The sequence below is a fragment of the Gasterosteus aculeatus genome, chromosome 13, assembly GCF_964276395.1.
Source record: "Gasterosteus aculeatus chromosome 13, fGasAcu3.hap1.1, whole genome shotgun sequence".
In the NCBI taxonomy this organism is placed as follows: domain Eukaryota; kingdom Metazoa; phylum Chordata; class Actinopteri; order Perciformes; family Gasterosteidae; genus Gasterosteus; species Gasterosteus aculeatus.
The window spans coordinates 20,956,115-20,975,773 of NC_135701.1; the positions used below are offsets into that span (position 1 = coordinate 20,956,115).

Here is a 19,659-nt window from a genome sequence, read left to right on the forward strand (position 1 = left end):
ACGTCAGATGTCGAGAAGAACTTGTCGGAGACGCCCCTGTTTGCTCCCCGGGAAGACATCCTGTTGTCCCGACCACCTGAAACGTCTGCGCCGATGAGACGTTTGGCCTCCTGTCATCTTCCTGCTCCCTGCTGCCTTTGAGCAAGGCGCCTGACCTTTGAACAGAACCCCCTGACCGAGTTCTACACTCAATACTCTGTAGGAAACGCTGCGAGTCGTCTTTCTGTGGGAAAAGGAACCGCCACTTTTTTTTTCCTTTCTGGCGCCTCTCGAAACAGGAAATGGTTCAGCCTCAAATCAAACTGTGAGAGGTGCAGAGGTCAAAGGTGAAGGACGCCCTGAGGGGTGCTTGTTTGTATACATGATGTACTTTACCTTTCCTCTTGAAAGGTCAGCACTGTTAAATATCACAAAGAGACTCGTGGTCGTCTTGTGTCTTGTGTTCAAGGACACCAAGCAGGAAAGTTTGAGGAATGCGGATATATATCTTGATATTGGGATAAAGATGATGGATAGCGACTTCTATGTTCTCAGCTCTGAATCTGCACTTCACGTCCGCGGTTTGATTGTCTTTTATTTGCGTTTCCTTCTGTTGTTCTGAAGCGCTCTCTCATCTGCTCTTGACACGGACCCAATAAAAAAGTTATTTTTTCCTGGCAGAGCTTTTACTTTTTGTGTTCTTTCCTCTCCGGTTGATCTTTAGCCCCCGATGAGTTTATTTCAGACCTTTGGAATAAACAGTTTGAACTCTAAAGTAGTTGAAACGACACCCCGTCTCCAATGCTAATTCAACACTGATGCATAAAACCTCCATCACCTTCCAGTCAGCTGGAGCCTTTCTGCACAACAACGACTTCTTATTAGAAATGTTTTTAAAAATGTTTGACAGTAACGCTCGCTGTTGAAAAGCCTTCTGGGTAATTGGCTCCCAATTCTTTGCTCACAGTTGCAACCACTTTCCTGACGTAATACGACACAAACAGCCCAAAAATACATACATTTTAACAATATTACCGAGATGAACCTGAACCGGGAAGGAAGTTTGAGACGTCCACGCACCATTTCCACACGTTCACATGAAGCCATCGATATCTAAAGCTCCATCATGACACCGGGTGTCCCTGACACAAGCATTAATATATTAATATATTCAAAACGCCCCACTGAGACACTCTCTTTATGAAAGCACGGCCTTTCTACCTGAGTGGGCCCCGACGAGACAGAGAGAGGAAATGAAGCGGCCGGTAATGAGGCGACTACGCCTCATATTATTGGACCTTTTTACATGCAGCTCTCGCCCTCTGCAGCTTCCCAGTCAGCTGGAAGAGAGGAACAGTCTGCAACTGTCACACACACACACACACACACACACACACACATGCACGCAGACGCACACACACGCACACACACATGCACGCAGACACACACACACACACACGGTTAATAAGAAAAAGTTCAGCTGTTGGAATAATTTAAGACTCACAGTCGGATACATCAAGCAGAAGACGACGGTGAATAATTTGTCATTTGAGTTACTGTCAGTGTCTCTGATTTGAAACCATTTCACTGGTCCTCTTTTTCCCGTTAGTTTCAGTAGTTGGAGTGGAATGTCTTGTCCTCCTGTCCCACCGTGTGCTCACATGGGGAAGGGAAGGCATTGTGATTATTATCACGTGCATCATTTACCAGCGCTGTGCTCACAACATCCACCAAGCTCACCAGATTATTTAACAAAAAACTGAGAAATTAAGACAAAATCAAGTTAAACAAACTCGACGTTTTTGAATATTCAGCGATTAGACATTTTAGACGTAAAGACACGAATTCACAATTTCTTATATGACTTTTAGCAATTATTCAGAAACCTTAGCTATTGTATTGAGCTGTCAAAAAGCAGACAGTGAAACTACTTCTCACATGATTATACATTTTGTTGTGTTTGTAATCAGTAAGTAAAGCACGAAGACACTTTGCTAAGCTTGCCGCCGTAAAAAACTCAAGAGTGACCAATCACAGCGCAGCATCGTCCAAAAATCGACCTTTCTCACCTTTTCTGAAGACCTTCGAGCTGACGTTTCAGACTTAGAAAAAAGGTTCTGTTGCAAAGAAAAAAAGTGTGGAGAAAACACTAGCAGACCATTAAACTAGCGTTAGCGCTTTATCACCTGGCGGTAGCACTTCTATGCTATGCTGTGTTAGATTGACTTTGATGCTATTAGCTTTAGCTTTCGCTTCTGTCTTTTCGTTTTATCTTATCATCTTATCATTTTAAACGTTTCCTCCGCCGAAACGTTTTAGAAACTCATGTCTGTTTCTCTGTTGAGTTGTTACTTGGTTTCCCCCCCTCAGACAACACGACATTCATTAAGCTAGCGACAGTTCGGTCTCCATGGTGATGTTGCTCTGACGGTTTGACGGAGTCATAGCGAGCGGGGGGGGGGGGGGGGGGGGGGGGGGCGGGGCTTAGTGACGCGCTCCAGCGCTCATGAACCGCACCTTCAACGTGGAGAGAAACTGAGTCATCAGAGGTGTCAGCTGGCTCATTCTGGGCTGATTCGGGATGAAGTTTGGGGAAGGAGGCGGTGTCCTCCTCCTCCTCCTCCTCCTCCTCCTCCTCCGTCCCTCCATGTGTGTCGGGCTCGCGGACAGGGCGGCATGACGTCACGCAGGGTTGGTCTTGCCCTTTTATTAGCCAAGGGGAGCAAAGCGCCAGGTTGCAAGAGCTCCACACTGCAGCTCTGTCCGGCCGGCGGCAGAGGGGATGTCCTACTAACTTCCACCCCCCATCCCCCCCCCCAAAAAAACAACAAAAAGAAACTAGAAACTTTCGGTCAAACAGAAAAAAAACCCACTGACTGACTGACAAAGTGTCGCGACTTGCCTCACACTTTTATGCAACTTTTACATGTGTGTGTGTGGGGTTTTTTTTTCTTTCTTAAAGCTAAAAACAGACACTGCTCATCTGCTTCGATGACTTCTGAATGAGCCGCTCGCGTTCAGAGTTCTTTCTTTTTTTTAATGTTGAACCTCATCTTTTAATCTGACGTCTGGGATAAAGTCGCTTCTCTGTCAGCGCGAGACTCGTGATGGCCGTCCTGTCACTAGCGTTCCTCCTCCTGGGATTTGCATTGACTTCGGCCGACAAGGTAAGGCTCCTTTCTCTGCCGGTCAACACCACGAGCGAAAGGTCCGTTAATACATTCTCATTTTTTAAAAAGTGTCCCCGAACTTGTTGCGTCGGAGTCTTGTGAACGCGCACACTGCTTCCTCTGTGAAATGCGTGTTGACACTGCACACGCGCGCCTTCAGCCGGTTACATAACACGTCAAATAGAGGCATTTTTGTTACTCTTATTTATTTTTTTAACACAAGCAGTTTTTTTTTTTATAGTACATTTTCCACTCGCTGACATCTCCCTCTGTCAGATTTAGACTTTCCCCCTGACTCGTGTTTTAAAGACCTCTTTCTCTCCTTCTTGCAGGCTGGCGAAGTAGAAAAAGAGGGTAAGTCCTTTTCTATGTCTTCTCCTTCTTAATAGTGGGGTGTGTGCATGTGGGAAAGTAGATAGAGGACAACCTTGGTGTTGTGAGATCGAAGTGGGAGTTTGTGTGTGAGGAGCTCTGTAATAACCCCCTCGTCTTATTCCCCTATCACCCTGCCATTCCCACACACACACACTCACACACACACACACTCACACACTAAGCGAGCAGACCGCTTCGAGGGCTTTGTTATACAGGAAAGTTAAATTCCACTTCTGAATCCCGCACATCTGTTCTCCATTCTGAGGCTGCGAGAGGCGAGCTGCAGTCCACGTAGGATGCTTCGGCCCCCGCCGCTATCTTCTGAGCACCTCGGGGGGCCCTCACGCAGCCGCCCCGCGGGCAGCCAGTTGCACCGCGGCGGGGGACTCTTCTTTTTGTTGCCTTCTAGCCCGCCACCGTGCCCAGAACCCCCCCCCATTAACGGCCTCGTAAAAGCAGTCATTTCTCCCATTAAGTGTGGTTTCTCTCCAATTTCCCAACTCCAGCTTTGCTTCTTTTTACAAGTCGAAGCTTCTCTCTAAAGGCCAGGGGACTTCCGATGGCGTCCGGTGACTTTTCCCACACAAGACACCAGAACTCACGCCATCAACACGGTTGTTGTCAACACTAATCTGAGTCTATCGCTCGCATTTTAGTGAATGCAGGCGGAAACCTCGCGCGGCCGTTTGGGGGGTGTTTTTTTTAATGCTGCGCGTCACAGCTCCTCAGCACGCACCTACGCGCGAACAGGTGGCGTTCATCTGAAACGGGCCTTTTTAGAAAGCAAGCAACATCTGGAATGAGAACGCTAGCGCGTCCTTGGAAGGTCCAGGGAGAAGCTCCTCATCGTAGTGAGAAGAAGTCAAATCAGACTTCCGTTGGTTTCTTTGCGGTAGAATAGCTTAGTTTTCTCCCCTCTGGCCCGAGCACTTAACTTCCCTTTGGTCAGGTGGTCCTCTGTGGTGTGTTGAAGCTCACATGCCTTCAGGTTCGAGCTGATCCAGGGTCAGGATTGAGTGCCCGTGGAGACAATTATTTGCAGCTTTTTTGAAAACCGCCAATCTACAAATCACAGTCGCTTCGCAGCGACCGGCCAGGCGCGCTGAGGTGTGAAAGCAATTTTACGTTTAAACAGGTTTTCCAAACGACAACAACAAAAACACATCCGCCTCCATCGTTTTGGGTGCTTACCATCCAGCGCGGCGTCGTGCAAAGTGGTCAGAGAAGGCGGAGCTTCGCCAAGGGTCGAGTAAGAAGAGTGATTTTGGAGAGCTGCCACTCTGCACAAACAGTGATGAGCAGGAGGAGGAATCCATCAAGGCAGAGAAAGATGGGCCGATGTGTCTCCCCTCCAGGTGGAAAGAGCTCGACTTCAATGGGCCTCCACTCGTAAAAAGAGATGACTTCTTCTCTCCGGTTCTGGCTCTGCGTAAACGGACCACAAATGACCCTCTGGTGAAACAAAACTCACTATCGTGGAGCAATTTACGTTCGTTTGAGTCCATAGATGACAAAACATAGCAGATGATGACTAGAAGAGCGCTCAGAGAGCACAGACCCCCCCCAAGCTGTGAGAAGGACTTTAATTCAATACGGGTGTAAACAGTAAACTGGTATTAGTGACATCTCTGGATTGCATGTGCGCCTTTCTATTAATCCCTCATGATTATGAAAGCAGTTGGAGTCCAGCGTGGGAATGGCAGACAAAAAAAAATCCACTTTAAAGGAGGATAATTACTGAGTGAAGATCGACTCAATGGCTAATGTTTGATTCCACGAAAATCATAAGGATTATATGTTGAATAAACTGAACTCTAGTTCAATTTGAAAGTTTTCAGGGCTTTAAGAAAAGACCATAATGGACCCGTGTTGTGGGTCTGAATAACGCAGCACAGCGTCTGGAAACCTGCTCTTTGTCTTCCTCCTGCTCCGAGGGGGAAATGGCTCTCCAGATTAGAGCCGGGCCTCCCTGAGGATTAAGCGTCGGAACGGCGCTCGGCTCCTCCCTGACTCATGGCTCCACCGACCCTCCTCCACCCCCCACGCCGGCGGCGTTACGGCCCACAAAGCCAACCGGCCCCCTCGGGCGGTGCTGCCTGCGTTGCGCGAACGCGTCCCTCGGTTTTTCGAGGCCCGCAGATTTCCGGTTGCTATTGAGCCGACCGCAAATTAGCCGGCGAAACAACGGGCCTGCGGGCGGGTGTGGCGCGTGACAGCTCCTCGCGCGCATGTCGATCAAACGCACGCGAGCGCCAGGTAGAATACTTGTTGGTTTTGACTAAAACCAGATCTAGAACCAGATACTTGGGAAGTGCCGAAACCCGACGGCGTTTAGCTTTCCTGCTTTACTTCCCCCTCACGTCTCTGCGCACGGGTTGTAACACCTCCGCCGCGTCTCTCCACAGACCGGCTGAGGAGCCGGCTGAAGGAATACGGCCTCATCACTCCCTTCAGCACCGACTCCCACGGACGCTACCTGTCGCACCTGCTCTCCGCCGCCCACAAGCAGCGCACCAAGCGGGAGGCGCCTCCGCCCGGCGGGGCCGAGCAGGAGCTCTTCTTCAACATCTCCGCCTTCGGGGAGGAGTTCCACCTGCGCCTGCGGCCCAACAACCGGCTGGTGGCGCCCGGCGCCGTGGTGGAGTGGCACGAGGAGACGCCGGCCGCCGCCGACACCGACGACGGGGGGGAGCAGGGCGGCAACCAGACGGAGAGGAATCCGCATCGCGAGCTGCTGAAGACAGACTGCACCTTCATCGGCGACATCACGGACGTGCCCGGCGCCTCGGTTGCCATCAACAACTGCGACGGACTGGTAAGTCGTCTTCAGCCATAAAGCTCGTTTGGTGCTCCAGCCCGTCCAAACCTTTTCACCGCACAAGTGCCGTGACCTTATCAACTCTCCTCTAATGGGTTTTAAGAGTCCGTAACTCCTGAGGTCGGCATTTTTACAGCACATTGTCCCCGCGGATGCTCTTCAGGCCTTTTTGTGCAGACGTTTGTCACGGGTGAGTCGCCGTCTATTGCGCCCACAAAACCCAACGAAACCCCCCCCCCCTCGCCCCAAACTCCTTCCCAACATAAAACACAAGTTCCCCTTTGTGCTCCACAAAAGTCAGCGGACCAATCCCCCCCTTCACCCGTCATAAAACACTTGAACAGAAATCGGGTGATGACCTGAAGCCACAATCTCTTTGAGTCGTCCAACAAGACGTTTCTGTGTCGCCTCAAAAACTTTAAATGAAGTTCTCCGCAGGAATGCTGGAGACTTTAAAAAAAAGGCAACACAAGAGAGGTAGTGTAACGCACAACTCCACAAGGGCCGTCTGCAATCTGTTAGAAGACAAAGCCGCTGTTAATTTGTTGTTTTACCATCAACAGCGGATCTGCTGGAGACATCCATCCTGCGGACAGGTGCTGTCTGCACAAGAGCTCGGCAGCACTTTATTGGCTGAGATTAATTGGTGTGATGCACCTGCAATCTGTCCAGCTGTTGTGTGTTTGTTTCCCCCCCCCAAAAAAATGAACAAATGCACCTGTTTGTAGACGAGCATTGAAATGAAGTCGTATGAAGACATCAGCCACACCAGGCGGCATCTGGTATGATGAACGCATCGTCGGTCTTAGTGTCTTCAGGGGAGTCTTTGACTTGAAAAAGAGGAAGCAACACCAGCCTCATTCCGCTAACGACGTGTTTCCTCGATGGTGTTTGCCTGGATTGTCTACCGTTTCATAGCTTGGTGCGCCGTGCCGGTTCCTCTGTTGTTAAGTTCGGGGACTGTGACTCAAGACGGCAACATCAAGCGCTGCCGTCGCTGCCGCATATCAAAAGGCGGCGCTCGGCAGCTCCTTTCAGGAGCAAGAAGAAGTGTGTGGTGCTCACATTGCTTTTGAGTAAAAAACAGGCCGACTCTTTTGGAAAAGGGAAACTTGCACATTGACAAGCAGAACGCTGACTGGTGCACCACTAAAATACCGAGATATAAGAGAACTGCAAACCCTCTCGGTAAATCACTGCGGTTATGATGATAATGAACTCGACACGTTTCAAACCAGAGGTCACAAAGTGCGTTTACACCTGGGGGGAAGAAGGGAAGTCAATCGATCGTGAACGAGCACAAAGACCGATGACGCCATTTCCAGCTAATGAGAGCGTCAGTAAATGCGCCTTAAAAGCCCGCATTAAGAAGGGTCTTTAATGTTGATAAAAATGCTCCTAATTTGAGGAAGCTATGTCCATTATTCAGGGAAACTAAAAGTAAAATTCACTTTTTTGCAAAATTAGATCAGTAAATCACAAAATAAGAGCGTTTTATTCTATTTGACTCTAAATGGACCATCATTTACTAAATGAACATCATGCAGTGTTGAAGAAGACTCGAAACTAGAGGTTGCGACCATAAACTCTTGTGGAAATAAATCAAGAGAAGTAGAATAATTTCCCCATAGACTTCTATTGGGCTCAGAAGGGGTCGCCCCCTGGTGGTCACCAAGGACACTGCAAGACGACGCTTCTTCACCGGGTTGACGTTAATACGCGAGGTCCACCTCGTCTTTCAGATGTGACTTTACGATTCAACATCCAGTTTCTTTTTTCTCCCTTCTGGGCTGTTTACTTAAATCATTTAATTCTATAGATTTTCTTCCCTGAGGTGGTTTGTGAGTCTTTTAAAATGTAAAGTTTCTGAATGTCTGGAACGCCTCCGTGGGAGCTGCCGCTTCAATCTCCCGCTTCCGACCTTCACGTCGACATCGGCCCCGTTTCCTTTTGATTGCAGCGGGGAGGAAGCCGTTCATCACTCGGGGCGGCTCAGCCTCGCCGAGACATTTATGGTCGACCCTCGGCGGAGCTGCGGGGGCCCGAGAGGGGGGTCCGCACAGGATGCGAGGGCACGGCTTTGTAAACACCGTCGGGGCAGGATGTCACTTTGAAGAAGACGCCATCGGCCATCAGACGTCCGTCCCTCTGCCCGCTGGAAGGCTGGTTTGACGAGAATGATATTATTAAGATACAAACACAACGGTATAAAACGGCACGTTTCAATGAATATAACCTGGTTTCTGGGTCAGCACCTCGGTCATGTAGTGTGGGACATTCAACCCGGGGGGGGCGGGGGGGCTTTAGCCTGGTGTGGAGCCTGAATTCAGAGCATGCAGCGCTGCACAACTGGAGATCAAACACTCAGCTAACCAGTGGTTGCTGATGAAAAAACGCCCGTCTTTGCTCTTTGATCTCCGGCGGCAGCCTTGGCCCTCGCTAGGTGCGTGTTTTACTGTTTCCTAATTATAGCCAGGCTGCTGTCTGGAAGCCTTCGCTGCAGGCTGCTAAATGCTTATGAGGCAGATACCCCCCCCCCCCCCCCCCCCCCCCCCCTTCCTCCCCCGGAGCAGCGTGGGGGAGAGGCGAGGGGGCGCTGATCCCTGCCGGCCCGTGTGGGAGACGGACATCATGTTTCATGCGTGTCAGAGGCACCTTGGAGGGGGAGGGGGAGTGAAACACATCAGAGCTCAACTCGGCCCCTCCGCCTTCTCTGATTTGTTTTTTTTCTTCGGTGATATTGGGAAACAAATCTGTCGGGGGGGGTCACAGCCGAGGGGCGAGTTCAAATACGACGCAGGGCAAACAGTGCGTCGGCTCCTTTAGGTCTCTGCTACGGAAGCTGAATCCCTGCTCATCTCATTAGCACAGTAGAAAAGGTCTCGTTTTACTGAAAATAACTGTTTGTTTGGCTCTCTGGAATCTGGGTCCTATCAATTATCCTCCCAACGTCTAACAAGCTCTTTAGGTGTTGGCGTCATTGTGATCATTGGACCCTCAAAGGAGGCCGTGGGCGACTCATTGGGAATTGGTTTTGTCCCTTAAAAGGTGTCGGCCTGTTGGGAATTCATCGGACTTTTCTTGAAGGGAAACGCCAGGTCGAGACATCGAGGCTGAAAAGATGAAAGTTAAATCTGCCGGATCTTTAGGCTCTGACACTTTGCATGAAACACGGATCAAGTCTCTGCTGCGTCAGCCGCGGGCTCAGGATGCGCTCAAACAGCTTCTTCTATCTATTTCAAATAAAGGAGAAAGAGAATAAAGAGGCGGTTCGAGTCCACGAATCCGAATCACTCCGCCTGTGATGCTTTTTCGGATTGCGTGAAATTAAACCAGGAAGCATTGATGCATCTTCTCTTATTGTTCACAGATTCACAGACTTTTCTTTCTCTTTTTCATCGAGATCGATCTTGGCTGATCCCAGAACGTCCAACCTGAAGCCATCTTGTACCTCGTGCTCGTGAAGATCAAAGAGGTGACGCTCGAGCCGTTGAAACCTTTAAAACCGTCTTTTCACATTTTTTTGACGGGGGGGAACACGATCTCCGTGAGGCCTTTGCTTCCGTTCGTGGGATGTAATGACAGTGTCGGATCCTCGGAACACAGCTGGTCTGCGATGGAGGCTGGTTTTCTTGTGCAAGGTGGCTCATTTGTTTTTGTTTTTACGAGGTTCAGCGCTGCGTTTACCGCCGGGGGACGGTTGGTTTTCTCGCTTTTTTTTCCACGTGGTTGAAACATACAGAACACGTTTCTTGAAAAAAAACGGAAAAAAAAACGGAAGAGGTTCCAGGAAAACGAGGGCGGAATGTGAGAGACCACGAGATGTCAGCAGTGCCCCCCCCCTCAAACGGTCACATACTGCAGATGTTTTATCGTGGAGGGGAAGCTTCTCACGTCTGTATTTTTGGACTTCAGTTTGTGTTGCAATAGTTTTAAGATGAAACAGAGTTTACTGAAATGTTTTCACTGCAAAGCTCTGCTGCGGACTGAAGAATATCAACGGCTGTTTGATGGATTGCAATGAAATTCAACCCTCTTTCATGTTTCCCAGAGGATGAACGTGTTGATCGTGACTTCTCCTAAAGAGCCACCGCGGGCTTTATATTTGTGGCGTGTAGTTGAAGAAGTGTCACAGAAACAACAAAACAAAAACGTTCTCTAGTTATAATCAGCAATGCTAAAACGGTTAAACTAAGATGCTGTGACATGTTGGCAATGCCAGGTCCCTTTGAGCGCGTTAGCTTAGCATGCTGACATTTTGCTCGAGGCACCTGTGAGCCTCAAACAAGAGGACGCCACGTCGGATCCGTCCGAGTTGCATTTGAAAGGTCAGATAGAAGAAGGAGAACTTATTATTGCTCACACAAGGGCGAGAAAGATGAAATACAAACAGTTTCTATTCTCAATGCAGCTATGAAACTATATGAACCTTATTGCATTGTGAGTGTGAACAAAGTGATTAATAGCAGCCAAATTAGATCGTTACGGTTAAAGTTGTGCGGCGAAAGATGCACCGTGATAAGTCAGATGGAGAGTGACAGGCCTCCGCGTCGCCATGGCGTCGCTGACGGATTACGCCTTGACCCGGTGCCATGATTGGAGGTGGCCTCGACGCTGACAAGGTTCCCCCCCCACAATTTCCCCTGATTATGGAACATCAGAAAAAAAATCCCTTTGTTCACTTCCAGCTCAAGCGTGACGCGCGTCTGCGTGCCACGAAGCGCCGGCGAGCGCTGCTGGAAATGCCTCAGAGCAGCCGTGGAAAACTGCTTCATCTCCGCCAAGCAGGACAGCTGGAAACCAAAAAGAAGCCTCCTCCCGCTCTGGGGGGGGGCGGGTGGGAGGGGGGGGGGGGGGGTGACAGTCGGCTGACAGATCCGGAGAGACGGCGTCTGACCTGAGATCAGCACCGACTGGGCGACTCCGCCGCCGCCGACTGCGACTCTCGCTTCGCCGCCGGCGGCGCTGTGAAACTTGGCCACCTCTAAATGTGTGTCACGTTGCGTAATCGGCTCCGCTCGCCGAGGCCCTCCTCTGTCTGCGGTGAGCGTGTGTGTGTGTGTGTGTGTGTGTGTGTGTAAGCGCACACTGCAGCCCTGATGGGTAACGCAGCCGTCGGAGGACATCTGAACCTGACGCCGTCTGCCCCCCCCCCCTCCCTCCAGCCTCGGGCGCCATTCGGAGGGGACGCCGCCCACGCCGCCGGGACTCATTCGCCGCGACATAGTGGGCAAGTGAGACGGGGCGGAGAGCCGCGCGTGGTCAGAGGGCGTAAACGTTTGACCTCGGGAGACCCCGGCGGGCATCCTGGATGCGCACAGCTACCGACGCATTCGCAGCTGCAGAGGTGGAAGGTGAAGAGGCGGGAAAAAAAAATATCCTATTTGATTAGAAACAGAAAGCGGGCCAGTTCCTCCCCGCGGCGAGCTGCAGTCGGGGCACAAGAGTTTTATTCAGTGCCGGCTGTTAACGCTCCCTGTTGACTCAGCCGAGGCTTGTTGCAGAGGCCTGACCCCAGAGCTGTTTGGGTTTGGAGTCCGAGGGGCGGTGAGGGGCGGCACGCCGGCACGCGCAGGGCCCGGTTCCCCCCCCGTCCCAGGCTCCGCTGCAGCCCCGTGCTGCCGATATTTATGTGTTTGAACAGCTTCAACCATGACCTGGATCAACTCAAGAGGAGCCCGCACTCGGTGCCCTCGGTGACGGGCGGACATTGAGGGCCATTCAAGGTTTTTATTTTTACGCTTTCGAGTGCGGACGCTTCGGAGCCTCCTCAAAGCCGCGTGCAAATGTTTGCGCGGTGGAGCGAAAAAGACACACGGGTGAAACGCGTCTGAATGTTGTTTCCCACAGTGCAGCTTTGAACAAAAGCTCATTAACGGCGGTTTATTATCTGTAAAGCGTCCCAACGTTTGACTGAAGGCAGAATGCTTCGATTCCTCAGAGGCCGAATTTCAAACCCAGATGGAACTGTTTGTGAACATCATTGTGAAGCATTCGCTAAACTAGTTCCATTCAGTCACCCTCCTGCCAATAACAACAAAGGGAACGGTGCCCCCCCCCCCCCAGGTCCTTTTAAAGGCCGGGGATTAAAATGGCAGGTAATGATGACGAAGGTTTGCTCACATTTTAAAAAGCAAACACACCTTTGAACAACACCGAGGTGAAAGGTAGCAGTGTCCTCCCGGCTCAACGTTTCAGTACCTCGAACCTTTTTTTTTTTTTTAAACGAAAGCACGTTTCATAGCGACCTCCTTAAGAAGTTTACACTGAAAGAGGCTGTTTTTGAAAAGCCGGAGCCCTTCGGGCCGAATCCCATATGTTTTCCTTGGCAGGCGGGAGCTGTCTGCTCGGGATGTTGAACCGACATCCCTTTCTTTCTTTCTTTCTTTCTGAAGGGGTGCGTTCAGGTACCGACCGGGGCAAAGCCTCTGTCCGACACCTGCGCCCCCCCCCGAAACCCAACAAGCCGCCAGAAAAGCTCCGGAGCCACTGCAGATGGCAGAGAGGCCTTTTGAGTTATTCAGAAATGTGAAAGTGTTTTTCTTTTAAAGCCAGTTGTTGCGCCACTTTTCTTTCCTACACTGTTCATGGGTTTGTTGCCAGATATTCGTCCCTGAGGCATTTCCAACTTTTCTAACTCGTTTTCTAACTCGCAGACTTCCCTCCCTGAGACAGGGACCGAGGTGTGTGTTGTGAAAGAGATCCCTGGATGATAAGTGCTGAGTAGTTTGCATCAGGGTGACGTGACGCGTGAATGCTGCCCATGCGGGTCCGTTCAGACAAACGCACTCTACGCTTTGTTCTACACATTCTTCTTCTTTTAATGCGGTCGGCAGGCTGCATTTGTTGAAGTTCTCCCGAGGTCCTAACGGGAATCCGTAAATCAAAGGCTCTGCTCCGCAACAAGTCCTTTTAATTCCCACCGTCCAATGAATCAATTAGTGATCGCGACCTTTGGCCTCCTCAGCGGCTTTAGAAAACGCCGGTAAGTAGATCTTATGTTGGAGTTGATCTTCTGAAAGCTGGGAACCTGAAGACTCATGCATCTTTGAACAGCAGCAGGGTGGAAGTGTCCTTCAACAACAACGGCCCTTTTTTAATATTAGTCAGTCTCCTGGTTTCACTTCTATTATATTAGGATATTTCACTTCCTGTGAGCCTTGCATCTCATAGATGATTGCATGATTGCATCACGTCACTCCCGGTAGTGGAGCCCCTCTCGGGAGTCCTCATTTATTATTCATCCAGCATCCGTCCAAATGTGCTCCCACTGTGTGACAATGAGAGCAGAATCCTACTTCGCTGCACTCAGTTGTTTCTCTCCTTTATTTATTCGTCTGCAGCAGCAGAAGCAGCTGTCGACCCCTCGACCGATGCTCCCAGAGAGCTGCAGCGGCGTCGACCTTTTGGTCCCGCAGCCGGTGGATTAGACGTGACATTTGTGACTCTCATCTCGGATGGATTTCAGAGAGTCGTGCTTAATCCCGTCTTGCTCCTGTGTGCACAGCGGAGGTGGAATGTAACAGAGTGTATTTACTCAAAATACCGGCTTTCACTGCAAGTTTCACTTTGCACCATTTGCTACTTTACTCCCTTTCACAGGCAAATATGGAATATCTTCTGCATTTGTCCTGCGGTTTTGGTTACTTAATCAGATTATTAATACCGCACATTAATACTCAACTGCTGTTGATCATGATACATTAAAATTAAATACTCCTTTAACAGCTTTACAGCTTGACTCATTGAACCAATTAACACAAAATCCTGATCTACTAGTAACAAATAGGAGAAAACGAGGTCTTCAGCTTCTTCTCTTCGCATACATGATGCTTCAGACGCCTGTACTTCCTCGCGTTCCTCCGGCCCTCCTATCGTTGGAAAACCAACCTTTTGCGCTAATCACACAAGTGCCAGTGTGAATTGATCCGAACTCCACCGATGAAGGAATCAATCAGCGGACAAAAGCCCGCCAGCCTGAGAGCGTTCGTGTATAAAGAGGCTTTGCTCTCTGCCTCCCTCTTGGGCCTCGTTTGCCACGGACGTCCTCCGCTGGAGCGTTTCTCCCTCGGACTGCTTCCAGATAATAATAATCTCAGGGCCGCCGCGTCCAATCGCCCGCTTACGTCTCCGTCGGCGGGACGTGGTGAGAGCTCGCCGCTGGATTACTGGCGCCCAATCCGCTCGCTGAGACGGGGGCGGATTTCTGCTTTGGTGAAAGAATTCGGATGAAATAAAGACTTGGTTGCATATGTGTATATAGATTTTTTTTTTTATATGGCCTTATTCGGCGTGTTTTCGGTGTTTGCCTAAACACTTTTGATCAGCGAATGGAGGTCAGCTCCTCGTCTCATTGGCGTTGGCGAGGTGTTGGTTGAGCAGCGGCAGACAGATTCACGACTTCTTCTCTCTCTTTGGCCCGTTAACCGTCGGCCGGTGCGTTTGCACGACCTGGCGCCCGGAGGTCAGATTTGATGTGAATCGGATCAAGACCTCTACACTTTTCGGGGTTTTACCCTTTTTTAAAACCGCTGAACAAGAGACGGCTTCTTCTTTCACTTTGACTGTAAGACGGAGGTGTGGGATGAGCTCGGAGAAGATAAAGCAAGAAGACGGAGGGCGGGGGTTGTTTCGGGTGTGAAGAATTCATGCGGGATAATCCCGCCAGCCGGTCGCACGAGAGGGAAACCGGGGGTCCTAATTGGTGCGTCGCAGACGGCATGGGCGGACGTACAGGAAGTGTATAATTCGTTGCCGTGGGCGACGCCTACAGGTGTCGGGACAATGAGCAACGATGAGCCGAGCAGAAACCCCCCCCCGAGGCAGCAAGAACCATTTAAAAGTGTTTCCTCATGTTCGGCGTTTTCCTGCATTAATGGCGTCCGATCAAGCAGCTTTGATTGTAATTGGCGAGACACAAGAGGCGAAGACGTTTTCTCCATAACGCGACGTCTTTCAGACCTCCAAGATAACACTAAAGACTATTTGCATATGTAGATCCTCCAAAAGAATGAATAATAAATGAATGTCTTTAATGGGGATATCCATTTGTTTTATTCAGTACATCATTTTACAAAACACATCCTTAAAGGCTGTTCAACCAATCAGGCCGCGCGCCAGAAATCTCCACTTCATTACTTTATTCCTCTTCATACACAGTGGCATTCATTCTTATATTATTCATAGCCTGATTAGCCATGAATATTTTTTAATAAAATGTCTAATCTATATGTCAACGTCAATGTATGTTAATTTGCTCATATTTAATAAGATAGTGACTAATTTGCATAGTTAAAGAATTGTAACTTAAAAAATAATTTCCGTGATGTAATGAACTGGGAGGGTTTCTTGGTTCATATCTATTAAAAATAAAATTCACCATATATTCACTACATCTTTTAATAACCTTCAGCTGCCACCGGAGCCGTCGAGTCCAGATCTTTCCATTGCATCTACTGCAAAAGCAACGTATGGACGTCGTAGCAACCGCCACCGACATCGACACCGACGCATGTTGGGTTCGTAGCTCCTCGTGCGACGCCTTGGGGCCTCGATGTGGTTCACAGAATCACATCATCCAAATCAGAAGGGAACCGTTGAAACATTTATCACATTAATGCCTCATCTAGGGAATAATAACCCTGACGGAATTACACAGGTACCAACGTGTTGCTCAGCAGCATTAGTCTCATTCTTTCAACTGCCAGCGGCTGCTGTAATATTAACGACCAGCACGCCGAGCTTTGATTGGTCGGTTCTTTGATTTGATTTGAAGTGGTGCTTTTGTGGAAAAACCTCCACGGATAAATCAAAAGGTCGATCGACAGAACCGCTTCAGTCCTCCAAAGAATGTCTTTGTTTGACGATGTGACAAAAGCGGGCACCGCTAACGTTGAGTTAGCACACATTTTCTTATTTATTTTTGCCATGGCAACCGGCTCTCTAACAACGTTGTTCTTATTTTGCATTTAAATCCTCAATGACGCAAAAGATCCCACGAAGCCGAAGCTCGTTAGCATTCCGGCTTCATTAGCATTCTGGCTTCGTTAGCATTCTGACTTTGTTAGCATTCCGACTTCTGTAGCATCGTGGCTTCGTTAGCATTCTGAATTCATTAGCATTCTGACTAGCATTTGCATTTGTACAAGTTAGACACATTTGTAGGTTTGTAGTAGGAAACCTACAAAGTAGTAGTACTTGTTGCAGTGGAGTTTATAGTACCGTCACTATAACAAAGATAGTTCTCTTGTTTAATACTTATTTTACTGTCAACTGTGACATGATAATAAATAGTGTATTGATGATTAGTAATGCCATCATTTTATAGATGGTTAACAAACTAATGACCCATAAACATTGTGTTAACTAGCTTACCTAATATTGTTAATGAAGGTGGATGTCATCAAAAAAACACGCTGTGGGTCAAATGGTGCGTGCGACAACACGCTATCCTGGCCGTTTGTGCAGCGCTAAAGATGGTTAGTACGACGTGTTGCCTGCAGTGCGAGTTTGTGATCACTTGTATTTGGACGAGCCGTACTTCGCGCTTTGTTTGCGCATCATCTTGTTAGCAGAAGAGCTTTAACCCCTTTTTCAAATGTCCGACCCGAAACTACGGGCACGAGCGGCCTGTCATTGCAGGAAGTCATGCGGCGGCAGGTTAGCAATCACAAAGCAATTCCCTTCCGATGTGTCACTAACGACCAGGAGCCGTCTCCGCCGCCGCTGCCGGGGAACCGAGCCGAAGATTGCAGACAGATTTGTACGCTGCCGAAAAAAACATGAACAAGGTCACGGCGAAAAAGAACCCAACAGGTAATTAGGACGTAGAAATCATCCGGACTAAACGGCTGGATGCGTCATGACTCTAATGCAGGTGTTTCTGGTGTGAGTCCATCCGGATGAATGCAATAGTTTTCATTTCCCCCGGAGGACAGAGAGGACTTCCGCTCGCAGCTCTGAATCATCTGGATGTGTGACCTCGCTGGCGGGTTCAGCGCTGAAAGGGTTTGCATGGGGTTTGATAAGCGTCAGTGTTTGGAGACGGCCGTTCGCCTCTCTGACTCACCGTCCGGCTGTCGCGTTGCAGGCCGGGATGATCCGCACCGACGCAGACGAGTACTTCATCGAGCCGCTGGAGAGAGGCACCCAGGAGCTGGAGCACCAGGGCCGGGTCCACGTGGTCTACCGGCGCTCCGCCCTGCTGCAGCCCCCCGCCGACCCGCCCGGCGACGACGACGACCTGCCACCAGGTAGGCCCGTTACTGCTCCCGTTGCCATGAGCACGATGGCACTATGTTCTGTACCTGCGTAGCTGTGTCCTGGTTTCACTCCATTCGTTTTTGTTAAAGTCATCAGCGCTTAATTAAAGCCACCTGCCTTCGCAAACCATGAACAAAACAAAAAGAAATTAACACAGTTTGATCTGGAAATAAATGCACGTGTAATAAGTAAATCCCATGAGAGCGGTTAAACCCACATACACTTTGCTAAAAGGGGTGTGACCACCCGTGTGGGCCGCACACTGCACTACAACAAGCGCACCTTTTCTTCTGTCCCCACATGAAATACGACAAACCTCCCGGTAGCGTCTCAAACACCCTCTAGATTAATACTAGAGTCTAGAAGCACCTAATGTGTGAGGGAAGCCGGCAGGCTTTCATGCAAAGAAGGTGGTATTTTTTGGTCATTATTTTCAGGAAGTGAAGGGTATATTAGTCTGGTCCCTCATCGGCCTTATGCAACACGGCACACAATTATTGACAGATTTAGAATGTATTTTTGGCGTTGAAAGTAATTGGGACATCGTCTTCCTGTGCCAGAGGCAGAATTACAGTTCATACAGACCTACAAATTGCCAGAAAACATGATTTAACAAAAAAAACAACTCAAAGCCGCTATTCCATAAAAACATTAGCGGCTCCTCACTGTGACCGGACGTCATAAACCCACGGCAGTCACAGCTAACGAACACTCATCCTGTCCCGCTGGTTCCAAAGAGTTGAGTTAACGTGACATCTTTGCTGAGTTAGAACCTCACAGCACGTGAAATACTAACCTCTTGGACCGGATCATGTGGGGATTTGCTTCACGCAATAACGCTGACGGATCGCCGTTGCGTCGCAGGAGCAAGCGAGGACGCGAGACGTTGGCTCGGCTTTGAGCCGGGGATGCACTTCATTTGACAAACTGTCACGTGACCCCCCGTGACCCTCGGCCCTCGCATCGCCGTGCACGTGCGTGGGGGAACGCTGTTTTTGCATGGTGACCTTCGGTGTTTTCTGCAGAAGTGGCATTATTACCAATGATAACAGCTTCGGCTGCTTGCTCTAAATACCCAGCGTGCCCTACATATCTAAACCAAACAAATGCCGCTACGTAAAGCAACATGTCAAGCGTCACGTCGACTGTGAAGGACATCCGTTCCAATTAGGAACTTCCCCTTGTGTTCAGGAGCTTCCGCGGGTCGCTCCTCATGTTCTATGGAGCATAAGGAGTAGTGGGAGAATGTATATATTCATATTTACAGCTAAGTGTGGCGTTTCCTTTTAAACATCCTCCGCCCCGGGAAGAGATTTGCATGATTGCTGTCGTGCAGACAAAAAAGTGCATCCGCAGAGCTCTCAGTCAATCAGCCTCTCAATTCATCGTTCAGAAACCACGTGCTGGTTTCTCGTCTTTGTGCCGGCAGCTGGAGCTCTTTGGTCAGCGGCGGAAATAAAGACAAAAATAGACCGTCGCAAGCAGCAGGCGACAATCTCGCCGACCTGAGGATGAAATCTCATTTCTATCATTGACTGGAAACGGGATTCGTGGTGGAAGCCGCCCTGACAGCTCGAGATCCCCGTATCAAAATAAATGTGCGCGCGTTGTACAGCGATAAACGCCGCGCTCGTGTACTGAGGTGGTCCGTAAAAGAGTATTTGTTTTCACTCTTTCACGGCATCAAGGTCCCCTGTCGGGGCGAATTTATGTTCTTCCGCTGCTACATTTAAAGAGTCCACCCGCCGCCCGACGGGGGTTTAGAGCTGCTGCACAGGGATGCTCACACCTGTACATATATATATGTATATATATATATATAAAGTACAGGTGTGAACAGAACATACCTGCAGCCGCTGGTAGAGCCCCTTTAAGGGCTTAAATAAAATCAAGGGGAAAAAATATCTATAAATGCAAAATTATGAAATAAATCAATCATTAAATCTTTTTTTCAAAATAGAAGGGTTATTTCATTTGATTCATTTGTAGATCTACGTAATGAACATGGGAATTCTCTGCAAGTCAGTACTGCATGAAGGTCGACGGTCCGCTTCC

At 49.3% G+C, this 19,659-nt stretch overlaps 1 protein-coding gene across 11 annotated transcripts in view; it reads left to right on the plus strand.

Annotated features, from left to right (window-relative positions):
- Window positions 1-2,696: 2,696 nt before the first annotated feature.
- Window positions 2,697-19,659, plus strand: part of adamts3 (ADAM metallopeptidase with thrombospondin type 1 motif, 3) — a 61,745-nt gene continuing 44,782 nt past the window's right edge. For all 11 annotated transcript variants that reach the window (XM_040196055.2, XM_040196056.2, XM_040196058.2 and 8 more), the window contains exons 1-4: window positions 2,697-3,146; window positions 3,482-3,503; window positions 5,930-6,339; window positions 17,432-17,594. In XM_040196055.2, the coding sequence (XP_040051989.2) occupies window positions 3,087-3,146; window positions 3,482-3,503; window positions 5,930-6,339; window positions 17,432-17,594 (655 nt within the window). In that variant the 5' untranslated portion in view covers window positions 2,697-3,086. The remainder of the gene's footprint in view (window positions 3,147-3,481; window positions 3,504-5,929; window positions 6,340-17,431; window positions 17,595-19,659) is intronic.